The 13864-nt window shown below is 37.0% G+C and overlaps 1 protein-coding gene across 1 annotated transcript in view; it reads right to left on the bottom strand.

The window, feature by feature from the left end:
* Nucleotides 1-6354: 6354 nt before the first annotated feature.
* Nucleotides 6355-13864, bottom strand: part of STAP1 (signal transducing adaptor family member 1) — a 38881-nt gene continuing 31371 nt past the window's right edge. Inside the window, exons 7-9 of the mRNA XM_036276662.1 lie at nt 13122-13191; nt 8699-8795; nt 6355-6883 (exon numbers count right to left, since the gene is read on the bottom strand). Of these exons, the coding sequence (XP_036132555.1) occupies nt 6849-6883; nt 8699-8795; nt 13122-13191 (202 nt within the window). The 3' untranslated portion in view covers nt 6355-6848. The remainder of the gene's footprint in view (nt 6884-8698; nt 8796-13121; nt 13192-13864) is intronic.

Genomic DNA, 13864 nt, shown 5'->3' with positions numbered 1-13864 from the left:
GACACAGTGGAGCAGAGATAAGCCACCCCTGCTGTGCCCTGCCAAAATCCTGAACCACAAAATCCATGAACATGGATTGTTTATGCAACTAGCTTTTAGGATTATTTGTTATGCAAGCATAATAACAAGAACAATTCTCTAATTTCTACTTGCATACTATGGTCATGAATTCTATTTCTGTTATGTATTTTAATTATTTTGTCATGTCTTAATTCCATAAGACTTTATTATTTTGCTTCTAGAATCAATGTTTATATTTACTTACACACATATGTCATTTTATTTGTTCATTCTATTTTGTAACCCAAGCTTACCATCTGGGATAAATTTCTACTGGAAATTTTCCTTCAGAATTTTATTTTGTAAGAGTATGCTGTGGCATACTTGCTCATGATTTATTTTGTATGAAAAAAAATCTTTATTTTACCCTCATTCTGCAAAGATATTTTTGCTGAATGTACATACAATTCTAATTTGATGTTTATTATCTTTCAGCATGTTGGAGATATTTTTCTACTCTCTTACGACTTTACTGTTTAGTCAGCTGTCAGGATAAATATCGGATCTTCAAAGAAATCTCTATCTGCTGTTTTTTAATGCAGTTTATTGTGTGTCTAGGTATAGATTTATTTTATTAATTTGGGATTTTTTTTTTTTTTCAGCTCTTTGAATCTAGATTTGTGTCTTTTGGTAGTTCTGGGAAAGTCGCAGCTATTTCTCCTTCACGTATTGCCTCTTCCCTCGTTCTCTTTATGGGGCTTGCTGCTAAGTAATAGCCGGCTTACGCTGCCTTTCATTTTTATCACCCTCACCTTTATATTTTCCAGTTGTTTCTGTCTTGTCATGCTTTATTCTGTATAATTTTTTCTGACTCATATTCTAGTTTGCTTCTCTTTATCTGTTTAATATGTATTTACTATTACATGCATCAATTTATTTTTAATTTTGGTTGTATTTTTTAATCCTAGGAGTTCTGTTTGGTTCTCTCTGAAAACTTCTGGATCATTTTTTATATCATGGCAGATATTTTCTAATATCTGCTATTTAAACTCTAAGGCCATTTTATGGTCTTTGTCGGCCAATTTCCATTTCTGCAGTTTTTGTGGCTCTTTCTCTGTTGTTTCTTCCAGCTAAATGTATTGGTGGTCTTCTGTTGCACTCTCCACCTTGATTCAGCCCTGTCTCCCCTGTACATTCCTTTTCACTTCATTGTAGTCAACCACATTGTCTCACCATCCTCAGGAGGCCATTTTTTAGTGTTATATATTAGGTACTATTTTCTTATGGAGTACAAAAATCCACTCAACATTTGAGATGGTAACAAATTGGAACTCTTTAGTCTCTTGTTTCTTATCTATATTTGGACTAACTCAATTGTAAGATACTTGGGAATAAGATATAGATTAGATTGATCTTTTGTAGTCCTTGAATCTGTTAATGCACTTGAAATCACAGATTTTATAGAGGTAGGTTGCCAACTTTATTGTGTATGGTAAACTTTTAATTCTGAGGGTTGTTTAGGATTCTGCTTATTTTTAGGAGTCCCAAATCACTGGTTGAATTAGTTCGCTAGAACTACCATAACAAGTTGTACAGAATGGCTTAAACAATAGAAATTTATTTTCTCACAGTTCTAGAGGCTAAAAATCCGAGAGCAGGTTTGCTTTCTTCTGAGGCCTCTCTCCTTGGCTTGTAGATGGTTGTGTTCTCCCTCTGTCTCATATTTTTTCTTCTGTGTCCTAATCTCTTCTTATAAAGACATATCTTTGTAAGATGTTGGAGCTAAGCAGACCTTAGGAATGCATTCTAATTCCTTCAGTTTTGCAGTTAAGGAAATCAAAGTGGCTGAACATCCAAATGGTTAGAACCAGGAGTAGAATATAAGCCATACGTTTTGATTCTTAGTTAATTACACAGGTGATTCCTAAGTTGAATGACCATCAAAAGCAACTTAGAAGCTTCCTTCTCAAGAAAAATAATATGAAAAAATACCCTGAGGTTTTGATTTAGTAGATGTAGTGTAGAGTTAAGCAGTCAGTACTTTCAAGATTATAATCAGTCTCATACTGTGTTGTACTTCTGAAATGGGTGATTACGTACATATGCTTTTACCATCCTTATAGATTAATGTTTTTACTAAAGAAGCTACGGTTTGATTTGAAGATAGCAAAAAGACATAAGGGAAAACGTAGAAATGGATACATTTTATTTCCAGTACAAAAATGTGGTATGGAACATTTCTATTGGAAAAGGGCTTCTCCTAGTACATTTCATGTCTCTGTTCTCTAGCTAGATAATTTGAATGACTTATGCTTGATAAATTGGTCAAATCAGACCTTAAACCCCCCACCCTTTATTTTAAGTAAAAAGAGAATCTTCTGTGTAAATTATATAGAGGAAAATATATTTAATTAAACCCTGGGAAACTAAAAATTTCCTTTAAAAAGGACCATATGGCCCTGGCCAGTTTGGCTCAGCGGTTGGAGCGTCGGCCTTCATCCAGAGAGACCCGGGTTCGGTTTCCGCTAAGGGCACATACCTCGGTTGCAGTTTGTCCCCAGCCCTGGTTGGGTCGTGCGGGTGGCGACCACTCGATGTGTCCCTTTCACATTGATGTTTCTCTCTCTCTCTCTCTCTCTTTCTCCCTCTCCCTCTCTATCTGAACAAAGGGTGGAGGGATGTCCTTGGGTGAGGATAAAAATAAATACATACATACATACATACATACATACATAAAAAGGACCATATGTTTTCATCTTATATCAGTGTACGGAAATGTATATATCTACAGGTTACTCTTACAGACGTATTCCATGGTTTTCCAAAGTACGGTTTAATTCTGCTAAGGTAATGAATTGTATGCTAGTGTTAATTCTGGTGTCCAGGTCAGTAACTTGATAATTAGCATCAGGAAAATAGAGGTGGTTATCTTTAAAAGTAAGATCTGCCTTTTGAAAATAATGAATTACCAAGATTTATGAAGATGGGTTCCCCATTTTATCTCATGCAATATGTAGATTTTTCTTTTTCTTTGTTTTTTTTTATCCTTACCTGAGGACATTTTTTTCATTTTTTGTTCATATAGAATGGGAGGGAGAGAGAGGAAGAGAGAGAGAGAAAAACATCGACGTGAAAGGGACACTTCAAGTGGCAGCCACCCGCACAACCCAACCAGGGCCGGGCGGGGACAAACTGCAACCGAGGTATGTGCCCTTAGTGGGAACCGAACCCAGGTCTCTCTGGACTGCAGACCGACCACTCTAACCACTGAGCAAAACTGGCCAGGGCGGATTTTTCTGAAACTCTCTCTCCACTTTTCTGTGGCAGGTTCTTGGCCTAGTAATTGGGTGGAAAATCTTCATTAAATAAAGATCCATTATTTCCCTTGCTGGTTTGGCTCAGCAATTAGAGTGTCAGCCCACAGACCAAAGAGTTGAGGGTTTGGTTCCGGTCAAGGGCAGGTACCTTGGTTACTGTTAGGTCCCTGGCCCTGGATGGGGTCGTGCAGGAGGCAACCAGTTGATGTGTCTCTTTAACATCGATGTCCCTCTCTTTCTCTTCCCACTCTCTGAAGATAAATGTAAAAATATCCATTAAAAAATAATAATAATAAATAAAGATTCATTATCAAGAAACAGGGTAGTTATTGATTTGCAACATGAATTGATTTTTCTGCTTGTACTTGGAATATTGGTGGTGTGTTTAATAAATGTTAGTTAATTAAACACTGACTATTCAGATGTTTTTTAAAAAATTTTTATTTTATATTTTACTTGTATCTTGATTCCTAATAAATTTTTCTCCAGGGAGCATTTTATTCTTTCTGGTTACCTTAATATCAGTTACCTACCCTACCATATTTTAAAGTGGCTTTTAGTTTATACTGCTAATTTCTGAAGATGGGAAAAATAAATTGAGGTGTAATATCTTTATTCTGGTTCCATCATTGCTCTTGCCTTCTTGTGTCAAGAGAGAAAGCTGACATGATTAACATGAAACAAAAATCACATTTTCTTTAACTATCTCTAGGCCTCCTGATTTTAACCCTTAGCACTTTATAACTCCCATTTCCCAACTCAAGGTAACTTAAAGCTAAGGGCGCTAGCATTTTGACTGTACCCCAGTCAGCTATGAGTCCAAACTCCTGAAACAACTGTAGGGCTCCCCACAGGTTTCTTAAAACTTCAGCACTATTTATCAAGATAGATTTTGCCCTTTTTGTAGTTTTTCTTAGAAAGTTCTATTTTCGCCCTGGCCGGTTTGGCTCAGCGGTTAGAGCGTCAGCCTGCTGTCCACAGAGACCCGGGTTCGGTTCCCGCTAAGGGCACGTACCTTGGCTGCAGTTTGTCCCCGGCCCTGGTTGGGTCGTGTGGGTTGCGGCCACTCGATGTGTCCCTTTCACATCGATGTTTCTCTCTCTTCCTCTCTCTCCTTCCCGCTCTATCTGAGTGAAAAATGTAAAAATGTCCTCGGGTGAGGATTAAAAAAAGAAAGAAAGTTCTATTTTCACTCATATACTCTTCCATTATCTTTCTGCTTTTGAAAGAAAAATACATCATTCTATAGAAGATAGTCTGATTATTTGAAGTCTCTCTCCAAGTGTCCCCCTAATTTCATCTGTTCATATGTTGTTTCCTAATCTGAGATCCATGATTGGAAGTTGAGTTATTTGTTCTGATCACAGAGCAAGCTGAACCAGTTCAGCCACGAGAGCAATAGTAATCTGGCTAGTTCTAAAAGTATTGGTATTTTGTCATTTTGGTAATTTCCATTTTTTGTATTTTCCGCTCCTGCTCTGAAGATGGCCCCTGGTCAAGGCGCTGCACTGTAGCTGTGGTAGCATGAGTGCCTAAAACCCCAAGAGAGAACTCATCCTTCTGTCATTCCTCCCTGGAATAATCTATAGGTGGGAAAACCCAAATCAAAACCCAGGAGGACTTTACTATACATAACAAGTTCATTCTAAAACTTATACTGAAAGGCAAAGAAACTAGATTAGTGAAAACAATTTTGAAAAGATTAAAGTTGGACTCATACCTCCTGATTTCAAGAAGCACTGTAAAAATAGAATAACAAAGCTAGCATGGTATTGGCAAAGGGTAGGAACATAGATAAATGGAAATTGATCCACAAAAAATATGGTCAGTTGATTTTTTACAAAGCTGCAAAAGTGATTTAATAAATAAAGGTTTTTTTTTTAACAAATGGTACTGAACAAGTACATGCCTATTTGCCAATAAAATTAACTTTGATGCATCCCTCACACCTTAAACAGAAAATTCCAAATGGATCATAGACCTAAATGTAACACATAGGACTTATGGAAGAAAAACACGGGAAAAAATCTTTGTGGTCTTAGGTTAGTTAAAGAGTTATCAGATACACCAAAAGTAAACAAAAATTGTTCAATTTGTACTTCATCAAAATTGAAAACCTCTGCTCTGCAAGACACTGTTAAAAGAATAAAGAAGCAAACAAAATATTTGCAGATCACATAATCGGATCAAGGACCATATCAGAACATGCAGAGAAGTGTCAAAATTCAAGTATAATAAAACAACCTAATAGAAATATGGGCAAAAGGTTTAAACAGATATTTTACCAAATTGAGTATATGATTGAAAAAACATAAAAAGATGTTCAACATCATTAATCATAATCATTAGAGAACTGCATATTAAAACCACAGTGAGACCATTACACACTTACTAGAATCTTTTTTGTTTTTTAATGATGCTATCAAGTGCTGGTCTAGAACTCAGACATGGATAGCAGAGATGCAAAAGGGACCATTTGTGAAGAGTTTGGCAATTTCCTATCAAGTCATACATATACTTAATCTCATTCCTAAATATCCAGGTGAAATGAAGACTCATGTTCACACAAAAATCGGTATAATATTGATATCAATTAATTGCCAAAAACTGAAAACAACCCTAATACATTTAAATTGGTGGGTGGATAAACAAACTGGTATCTCCATACAGTGCAATACTATTCAGACTTAAAAAAAAAAAATGAACAAGCTAGTAGTATGTATTAGTGTGAATCTAGACATTATGATGAGTGAAAGAAATCAGTCTCAAAAGACTCCATACTGGGATTCCATTTATATGACATTCTGGAAAATTCAAAACTGTAGGAAAATGTTGGTTGCCAGAGATTGACAATAAAAAGGGCTGACTACAAAAGGAAGAACATGATGGCGTTTTTTGAAGTGATAGAACTTTCTGTATCTTGATTTTGGTGGTAGTTGTCAAAACTGATAGGACTGTACACCAGAACTTTTATTGTATAAATTAAATAATAGTTTTTTAAAAGAAAGAAGTATAGCCCCCTGTAAATACAACATAATCACACTTAGATTTATTCACTTCACAGCTTCTCCTATATTAAAAGCTCCAAGAAGACAGGTCCTCCTTGTGGTTTAGTTCAATGTACTTTTGTTACAATGTTGATGAGATGTCGAACAGAACTCTTGTTTATATCAATTAGCCAACGATAAAATTGGTTTTGTTAAACATTCTTTTGCTTAAAAAGTGCAGGGCCTGTCGATGAATTAAGAGGATTTTCTGAACTTTATTCTCAACATTAAGAATTTCTAGCCCAAGGACATGAAGATCTTTCTCTCAACTGCTCTGAGATCTCATGTGAGAGACTAAGCTAACTTTCCCAAGGATTAGAGTTCTCATGAAGAAAGTGGTTCACTCCAAATTGCTGATGCACAGAATCATGAGCAAATAAAAGGTTTGTTGATTTAACCACCATGTTATTCTGGGGGGTGGTTATTTACACAGTATCATCGATGGAGGAGGCAAATTACATTGGATTTCCCCCACCCTGTTTTTTTATTCTAGAGATGTTACAGGAAATCCTTTGGTCTCTGAAAAATAAAAATAAAAAAGTTTATTACTAGTATTAATAGCTCATTCCCAGAGGCTTCTGTTAGGTGGTATCTACCTGCATAAAGCTCGGGTAATTTATTATGCTGGCCATATCTATAGTAATGTATTCATCCCTTGTGCTTATGTTTTATGAGAGATGCCCAGAAATTAGTGTACAGAGACAGGCAAAGATGAGAGTGGGAGGAACCAGTCATTTATGGATAACAGACTGGGAGGGGCCATGTGGCTAAACCCTGTGTTGTCTCAAAGCTAGAAATTGTATTAATATGTGGAAGTTAAAGGAAGGAATATTTCATAGTCAATATTAGAAAGAATTCTCTAATATGAGAGCTAACCAAAGTCAACTGTGCTGCCTCAAAAATCAGTAAGGAGACTATAATTAGACATTTTCAAACAAGTTGAAGGTTCACATTTTAGAGTTGGTTTCTGTACTGAGTGTGCAGGTGATTCCTCTAATACTAAAACACTGTACTGGTTAATTTCCTAAAGTTCCTGCAGACTCTTGAGTTGTTTTAATTATTTGGCATCACAAGATTTATAGCCATGTGGGGTTTTTTTGTTTGTTTTTTTCTTATTTTTATCCTCACCCGAGGACATTTTTTCATTTTTTTGTTCAGAAAGAGTGGGAGGGAGAGAGAGGAAGAGAGAGAGAAACATCAAAGTGAAGGGACACATTGAGTAGCTGCCACCCACACAACCCAACCAGGGTCGGGGACAAACTGCAACCGAGGTACGTGCCCTTAGTGGGAACCAGGGACCGAACCCGGGTCTCGTGGGATCGCAGGCCAAAGCTTAACCACTGAGTCAAACTGGCCAGGGTTATAGCCATGTTTTAAAACTTATGCCTTATCAAGTGACCATGCACCGAGTATTGTTTCAAAGGATAGAGAGAAACTCATCCTGCCCTCCTCTGCCAGAAAAAATGAGGAAGAACAGGGCCAGTTTCCTGGTCATGTAAACTGTAGTTGCACAGGGTTCCATGCTTGGTTTAATGATCTGCTATCACTGTTTTAAAATTCTTAACTATTTATGAACAAGGGGCCCCACAAATTCTATAGTTAGTTCTGCCCTATCTGTAGTTTCTTACCATCCACTCACTCACTTCTTGTTATCTTATACTCTGACTTCTGCTTTTATGGTGGAATAAGACCTCTTTCTCAAGTTATCTACTACCTAGTGGCCAATTCTCGTAATCTTTTTTTTTTTTTTTTTAATTTGTATTGATATTTTTAGAGAGAGAGGAAGGAAGAGAGAAATATGGCTCAGCCGCCTCCTACACCCGCCCCCTCTTACTGGGAATCGAGCCCACAATCCAGGCATGTGCCCTGGCCAGGAATTGAACTGGGACCTCTCAGTCCATGGGACGACACTCAATCCACTGAGCCACACCGGCTGGGCCCCATAGTCTCTCCTTAATCCTTATCCATTTTGATGTGTCTAGAGCATCTGACACTGTTGACAGACCCTACCTTGAATTTCCTGTTTGGTTTCCATGACTCTGTATTATGGTTTTCTTTTTATCTCTGAATTTGTTTGATAAAGCCAAGTAGAATAATACAGTGAAGTTAATAGTCATAATACATCTCAGGTTTTTCTTTCTCTAGAATGGGCCCATTCTCTATCCACCAGGATATATTGGTACTTACTTATTTTCACAGGGTCAGTGACAAAATGATTTCTAAATGGGTAAATTTAAAAGAACTACAGTGCTACCTGGTAGGTATTACAAATCATAGACAGGGTTTTGTTTGCTTTGCTTTACTCTCCTTAATACAGCAATGAAATGAACATACCGAGGGTTTCATCAGTTGAAGATATAAATGGTCGTAAATTTCCTCGAGTCTCCTTCATGAAATAATCAATGACGCTAAAAAGGTTTGGGAGTGTTACCTGTATAAAGAGTGAAAGAAGGAAGGCTCAGAGTCACTTGTGTAAAGACAAAGAGAAAGCTCACTGAAACTTAATGGAGATTTGTGTATTCCCGACCTCCAGAGAACTGGTTTACTGAATGGTTTTGCCTACCTGTGCATTTTTTTTCTCCTTTATAATCATATCTGATTTCCTGTTGAGGAATTACCCCTTTCCCATTGGATACATTTGGCTGGACAATAACTAGGTACTCTGCCCTTTTCTAGTTTTTACATGAGCCTGGTCAGAAATGCTCCCTTCCTGAAATTTGAACTTGAGTAGAGGAACAAGGAAGGATCATATATTCCTAAATCAGATGGTTTTTACTATAAGTAACTGCTTCCTAGTCCCTGGTTTTCTAGCCTTCCAGTCATGCTATGTGCTTCCTATGTTCTTAAATTTATTTTTGCTAAATTTAAAATTGGTTTCTTCTGCTTGAAACAAACAGAAATTAGCATTTTAATATCTCATTGTAACAGGATAAATTACTTGGCTAGGAATAACATGAAATATGTTGCTACTCCCAATATTTTTATACAAGTAAAATCAGGTTAAAGCTAAATATCCCCAGTAACCTTGAAGAGGAAAAAAAGTTCAGAAAGTGGCAACCTGGTTGAGGAAGTGTGAAAGGTGAAGGAATAATCCATGCTGTTAGCTTTCCTTACACTGGGAACTGTTTGGGTTAATGAGAGATAAATGAGCCCCAGTTCACCACTTGCAGAGACACATTCTTTTTCCCTGACCATTGCTTCCATTCATTTGGTTATTTGGATTAGCCTTCAACAATCTAGTTCTCTGTTTCCTTCATTAGAATTTTTAAATCCCAATTAGGCATGGACCTGAAAATGGAGAAGCTGTGGGAAGCATTTATAGCAAAGGTAAGTGGAGTATATGAATCAGCAGCTGCCTTGCTCTTGGCAAAGGTCACTACTGCATTCTAAGGGTTGTGGTCAAAACAAAAATTCAACCATACTGACTCTTTCTCTGTGTGATTAACACAGTGGGTGTGGAGGGGCAGGAGAGCTAGAAGCTCAGTTTTAGAAAACATTGTCAATATCTTTAAGCACCATACGTTCCATTTAAGTGGTATTTCTTTTCTGGCCCAGTCTTTCCACCACTACAGGCTGAGATCAGAGGTCTGTCTCCCCCTTTTTCAGCATCCTGGACCATGGGCCACATTTCTACATTCTCATTGGTTGAGACCAGTGTAAATGCCAGTTTTCCCACTTGTAAAACCAAATTGCCTCAGGATAGTGATAAAAAATAAATTAGATGGTGTACGTAAAATATACTTGCTCTGTGCCTAACGGAGTATGTAGTGGTTGTGATATATCATTAGCCCTATGATAAATTGGTTGGGGTAGAGAAGGGGCTGCAGACAAGGACAAAACCCCCTTTTTTTTTCCCCCAAATCTTTATTGTTGGATGTAAAATGTATTACAGATGTTCCACATTTTTCCCCCATTGACCCCCTCCTCCCCCCTCCCGCCCCCCTCCCACCTTTTCCCCACACTATTGTCTGTGTCCATTGGTTATGCATATAAATTCTTTGGTTTATTTCTTCCCACCCACCCCCAACCCCTTTCCCTTTGAGGTTTGTCAGTCTAGCAATGAATTTGTGCTTCTTAATCCCTTCACCTTTTTCACCCATTCCCCCAACCCCCTTCCCAACTGGCAACCAACAAAATATTCTCTGTATCGATGAGAATGTTTCTGTGCTTCCTGTTCATTTTGTTTGTAGATTCCATTGTTGATAGATATGTATTCATTGCCATTTTGTTTGTTCATACATTTTATCTTTTTCTTCAAAAAGACCCTTCATCATTTCATATAATAACGGTTTGGTCAGTCGGGCAAGCGGTTCCCCGGGCGGATCTGGGGTTTTCCTCGGAGCAAAACCCTTTTTTAAAAAGTGGGGTTTTTTAATTGAATTTTAGAGAGAGAGGAAGGGAGAGGGAAAGAGAAACATGGATGTGAGGGAAACATCGATCATCTGCCTCCTGCATGCCCCATGCTGGGGATTGAGCCCACAACCTGGGCATGTGCCCTGACCAAGAATCAAACCAGCAACCTTTTGGTGCACGGAACAATGCCCAAACAGCAAAGCCACACTGACCAGGGCAAAATTCTTTTTTTTACTATTATGTTGCTATTAATAGTGAGATTTCAAAAATGCATTATGGGTATTAGAGGACTAGGCATTCACAGCTTTTTTTCCCCCCATTAGAAATAAGCACATTGAAGAATGCCCAGAAATAAACCTATGCCTATATGGTGAATTAATGACAAAGGAGGCAAGAATATACAATGGGGTAAAAAAATAGTTTAGTCAATAAATGGAGTTGAGATCATTGAACAGCTACATGTGAATAAACCCAAAATGGATTAAAGACTTAAATGTAAGGCCTGAAATAATAAAACTAGAAGAAAACATCGGTAATAAACTATCTGACATTGCTCTTAGTAACGTGTGTGTGTGTGTGTATACATATTATATATACATATATGTGTACATAGACATATATGTATATATATACGTGTATATACATATATGTATGCATGCATATACACATATATGTATATGCACACATACATACATGTATACACACACACATCCTTGGGCAAGGGAAACAAAAGAAAAAATAAATTGGACTACATCAAACTAAAAAAGTTTGCAGAGCAAGGGAAACCTTCAACAAAATGAAAACAGCCTACCGATTAGAAGAAAATATTTGCCAATAAGACATTCAATAAAGAGTTAATATCCAAAATTTATAAAGAACTCATACAACTTAACACCAAAACAAACAAACAATCCAATTGGAAAATGGGCAGAGGAACTGAATAGACATTTCTCCAAAGAGGACATACAGATGGCCAATAGACATGTGAAAAGATACTCAATGTCATCAGAGAAATACAATTAAACCATAAGATCACCTCATACCTATCAGAATGGCTATTGTCAATAAACCAACAAGTGTTGATGAGGATGTGGAGAAGAGGGAACCTCATGCACTGTTGGGAATGCAGATTGGTGCAGCTTCTATTGAATACAGTATAAAGTTCCTAAAAAAGCCCTGGCCAGTTTGGCTCAGTAGTAGAGTGTCAGCCCATGGGCCAGAGAGTCCTGGGTTCAGTTCCCACTAAGGGCAAATACCTCTGTTGCAAACACTGGTTCGGGTTGTGTGGGTGGCAGCCACTCGATGTGTCTCTCTCACATTGATGTTTCTCTCTCTTCACCCCTCTCTCCCTCCTGATCTATCTGAAGATAAATGCAAAAATGTCCTCAGGTGAGGATAAAAAAAAAAAAAAAGTTCCTCAAAAAATTAAATAGAACTACCTTGTAACCCAGCAATTTCACTTCTTGATTTTTATTTGAAGAAGTCCAAAACACTAATTCAAAAAGATATTTGCATCCCTGTGTTTATTACGCATTATTTACGATAACCAAGATATGGAAGCAACCCAAGTGCCCATCAATAGACGACTGGATAAATCGTACATATATACAATGGATATCGTACATATTACTCAGCCATAAACAAGAGGAAATCTTACCATTTGAAACAGTATGGATGGACCTAGAGGGTATGATGCTAAGTGAAGTAAGTCAGACAGAAAGACAAATAATATACAATTTAACTTATATGTGGAATCTAAAGAACAAAATAAATGAACAAACAAAACAGAAACAGACTCATAGACACAGAGAAAAAACTTATGGTTGCCAGATGGGAGTGGGGTTGGGGGCTAGATGAAAAAAGTGAAGAGATTAAAAAGTACAAATTGGTAGTTACAAAATAGTCACAGGATATAAAGTACAGCATCAGGAATATAGTCAACAATATTGTAGTAACTGTATGGTGCCAGCTGGATATTAGACATATATAAATGTCTAACTTCTATGCTGTACATCTGAAACTAATATAAAAGAATATTGAATGTCAATTCTAATGAAAAAATAAAAATGTAAACAAATAAGCACAGTGAAATACTTCATTTTGAGGATGTAAAACAACTACCTAAAAAAATATATTTCTCTCTCTGAAACAACTATATAGACAAAGATTTACAGAAAAGTGTAAAGAATTTTTAGCAGATTATCTTCTAGTCCTCCTCATCCTCCTGCTCTTGCATCTTATTGCCCTGATTATCTGCCCCTCGGGGCTCCTTGACATGGCTGTTTTTCTCCAGCACTGTGTTCCTAGACAAGGAGTCCACGTTCCCACCTTTCTTTATGTTCTATAAGGTAAGTTTGGAAGGAAGCAGAAGAATATTCATCCACAGCAAGGAAATACTACTTACAGGTTTTTCCAGTTCAATGGTGTAATTGTTTCCTACGCTCATCACTTTGTAGTGCTTGATTCTTGGCATGCTAAATGGAAAGAAAAAAAAAGTTAATATCCATTTGAGTATACTGTTGGGTAAAATCTAAAGTGAGTATAAAACATCACCTGTATAATAAATTCTATGTTTCAATGATGGCAAAAAAAAAAAGAAAGTGGTTTTTGTTTTTCTATTTACCTGGTTCTCCTTTGGGGGGTTATACATTAGGGGTATAGGAAACCTGGGTCATTGGGTGGTTTAATGAGAAAAAATAACAGAGATAAAGAAATAAAGAACTGAACATCTTTTAGGCAGTAATTACATATTTAAATGCCAATAACTTACTAAGAAGACAATATTATAAAACCCTAGGTAGGCATATACAAATCAAATACATATTCTTTATATTAAAAGAGAAGTAGAAAGAACTACTGAAAGCAAATTACTTTCTACTCCATCTCATCACTATTCCAGTCAGAAAGTTCTCAATGACTGTTGCTCCTGCTCCCTCATATACCACCTTGGACATAGAGATGTGGAAAATGCTAGGTGTTAGGTCCTATATGAACACTTAAGTGGGAATGTAAGTACAGTAGATGAATCTTAGTGTCTTCCTCTTCTATAGTCACATAGCACTCTAATACCCTAAATCTGTGCTATTTTATTGATATGAACTGCTTAAGAACAAGTAGCACATTCTATTCAGTTTTGTATTTCACCCT

This window comes from Molossus molossus, unplaced genomic scaffold, assembly GCF_014108415.1.
Source record: "Molossus molossus isolate mMolMol1 unplaced genomic scaffold, mMolMol1.p scaffold_m16_p_1, whole genome shotgun sequence".
Lineage (NCBI taxonomy): Eukaryota > Metazoa > Chordata > Mammalia > Chiroptera > Molossidae > Molossus > Molossus molossus.
The sequence above is the reverse complement of the archived record's forward strand: the minus strand, read 5'-3'. Positions and strand labels throughout refer to the sequence as shown.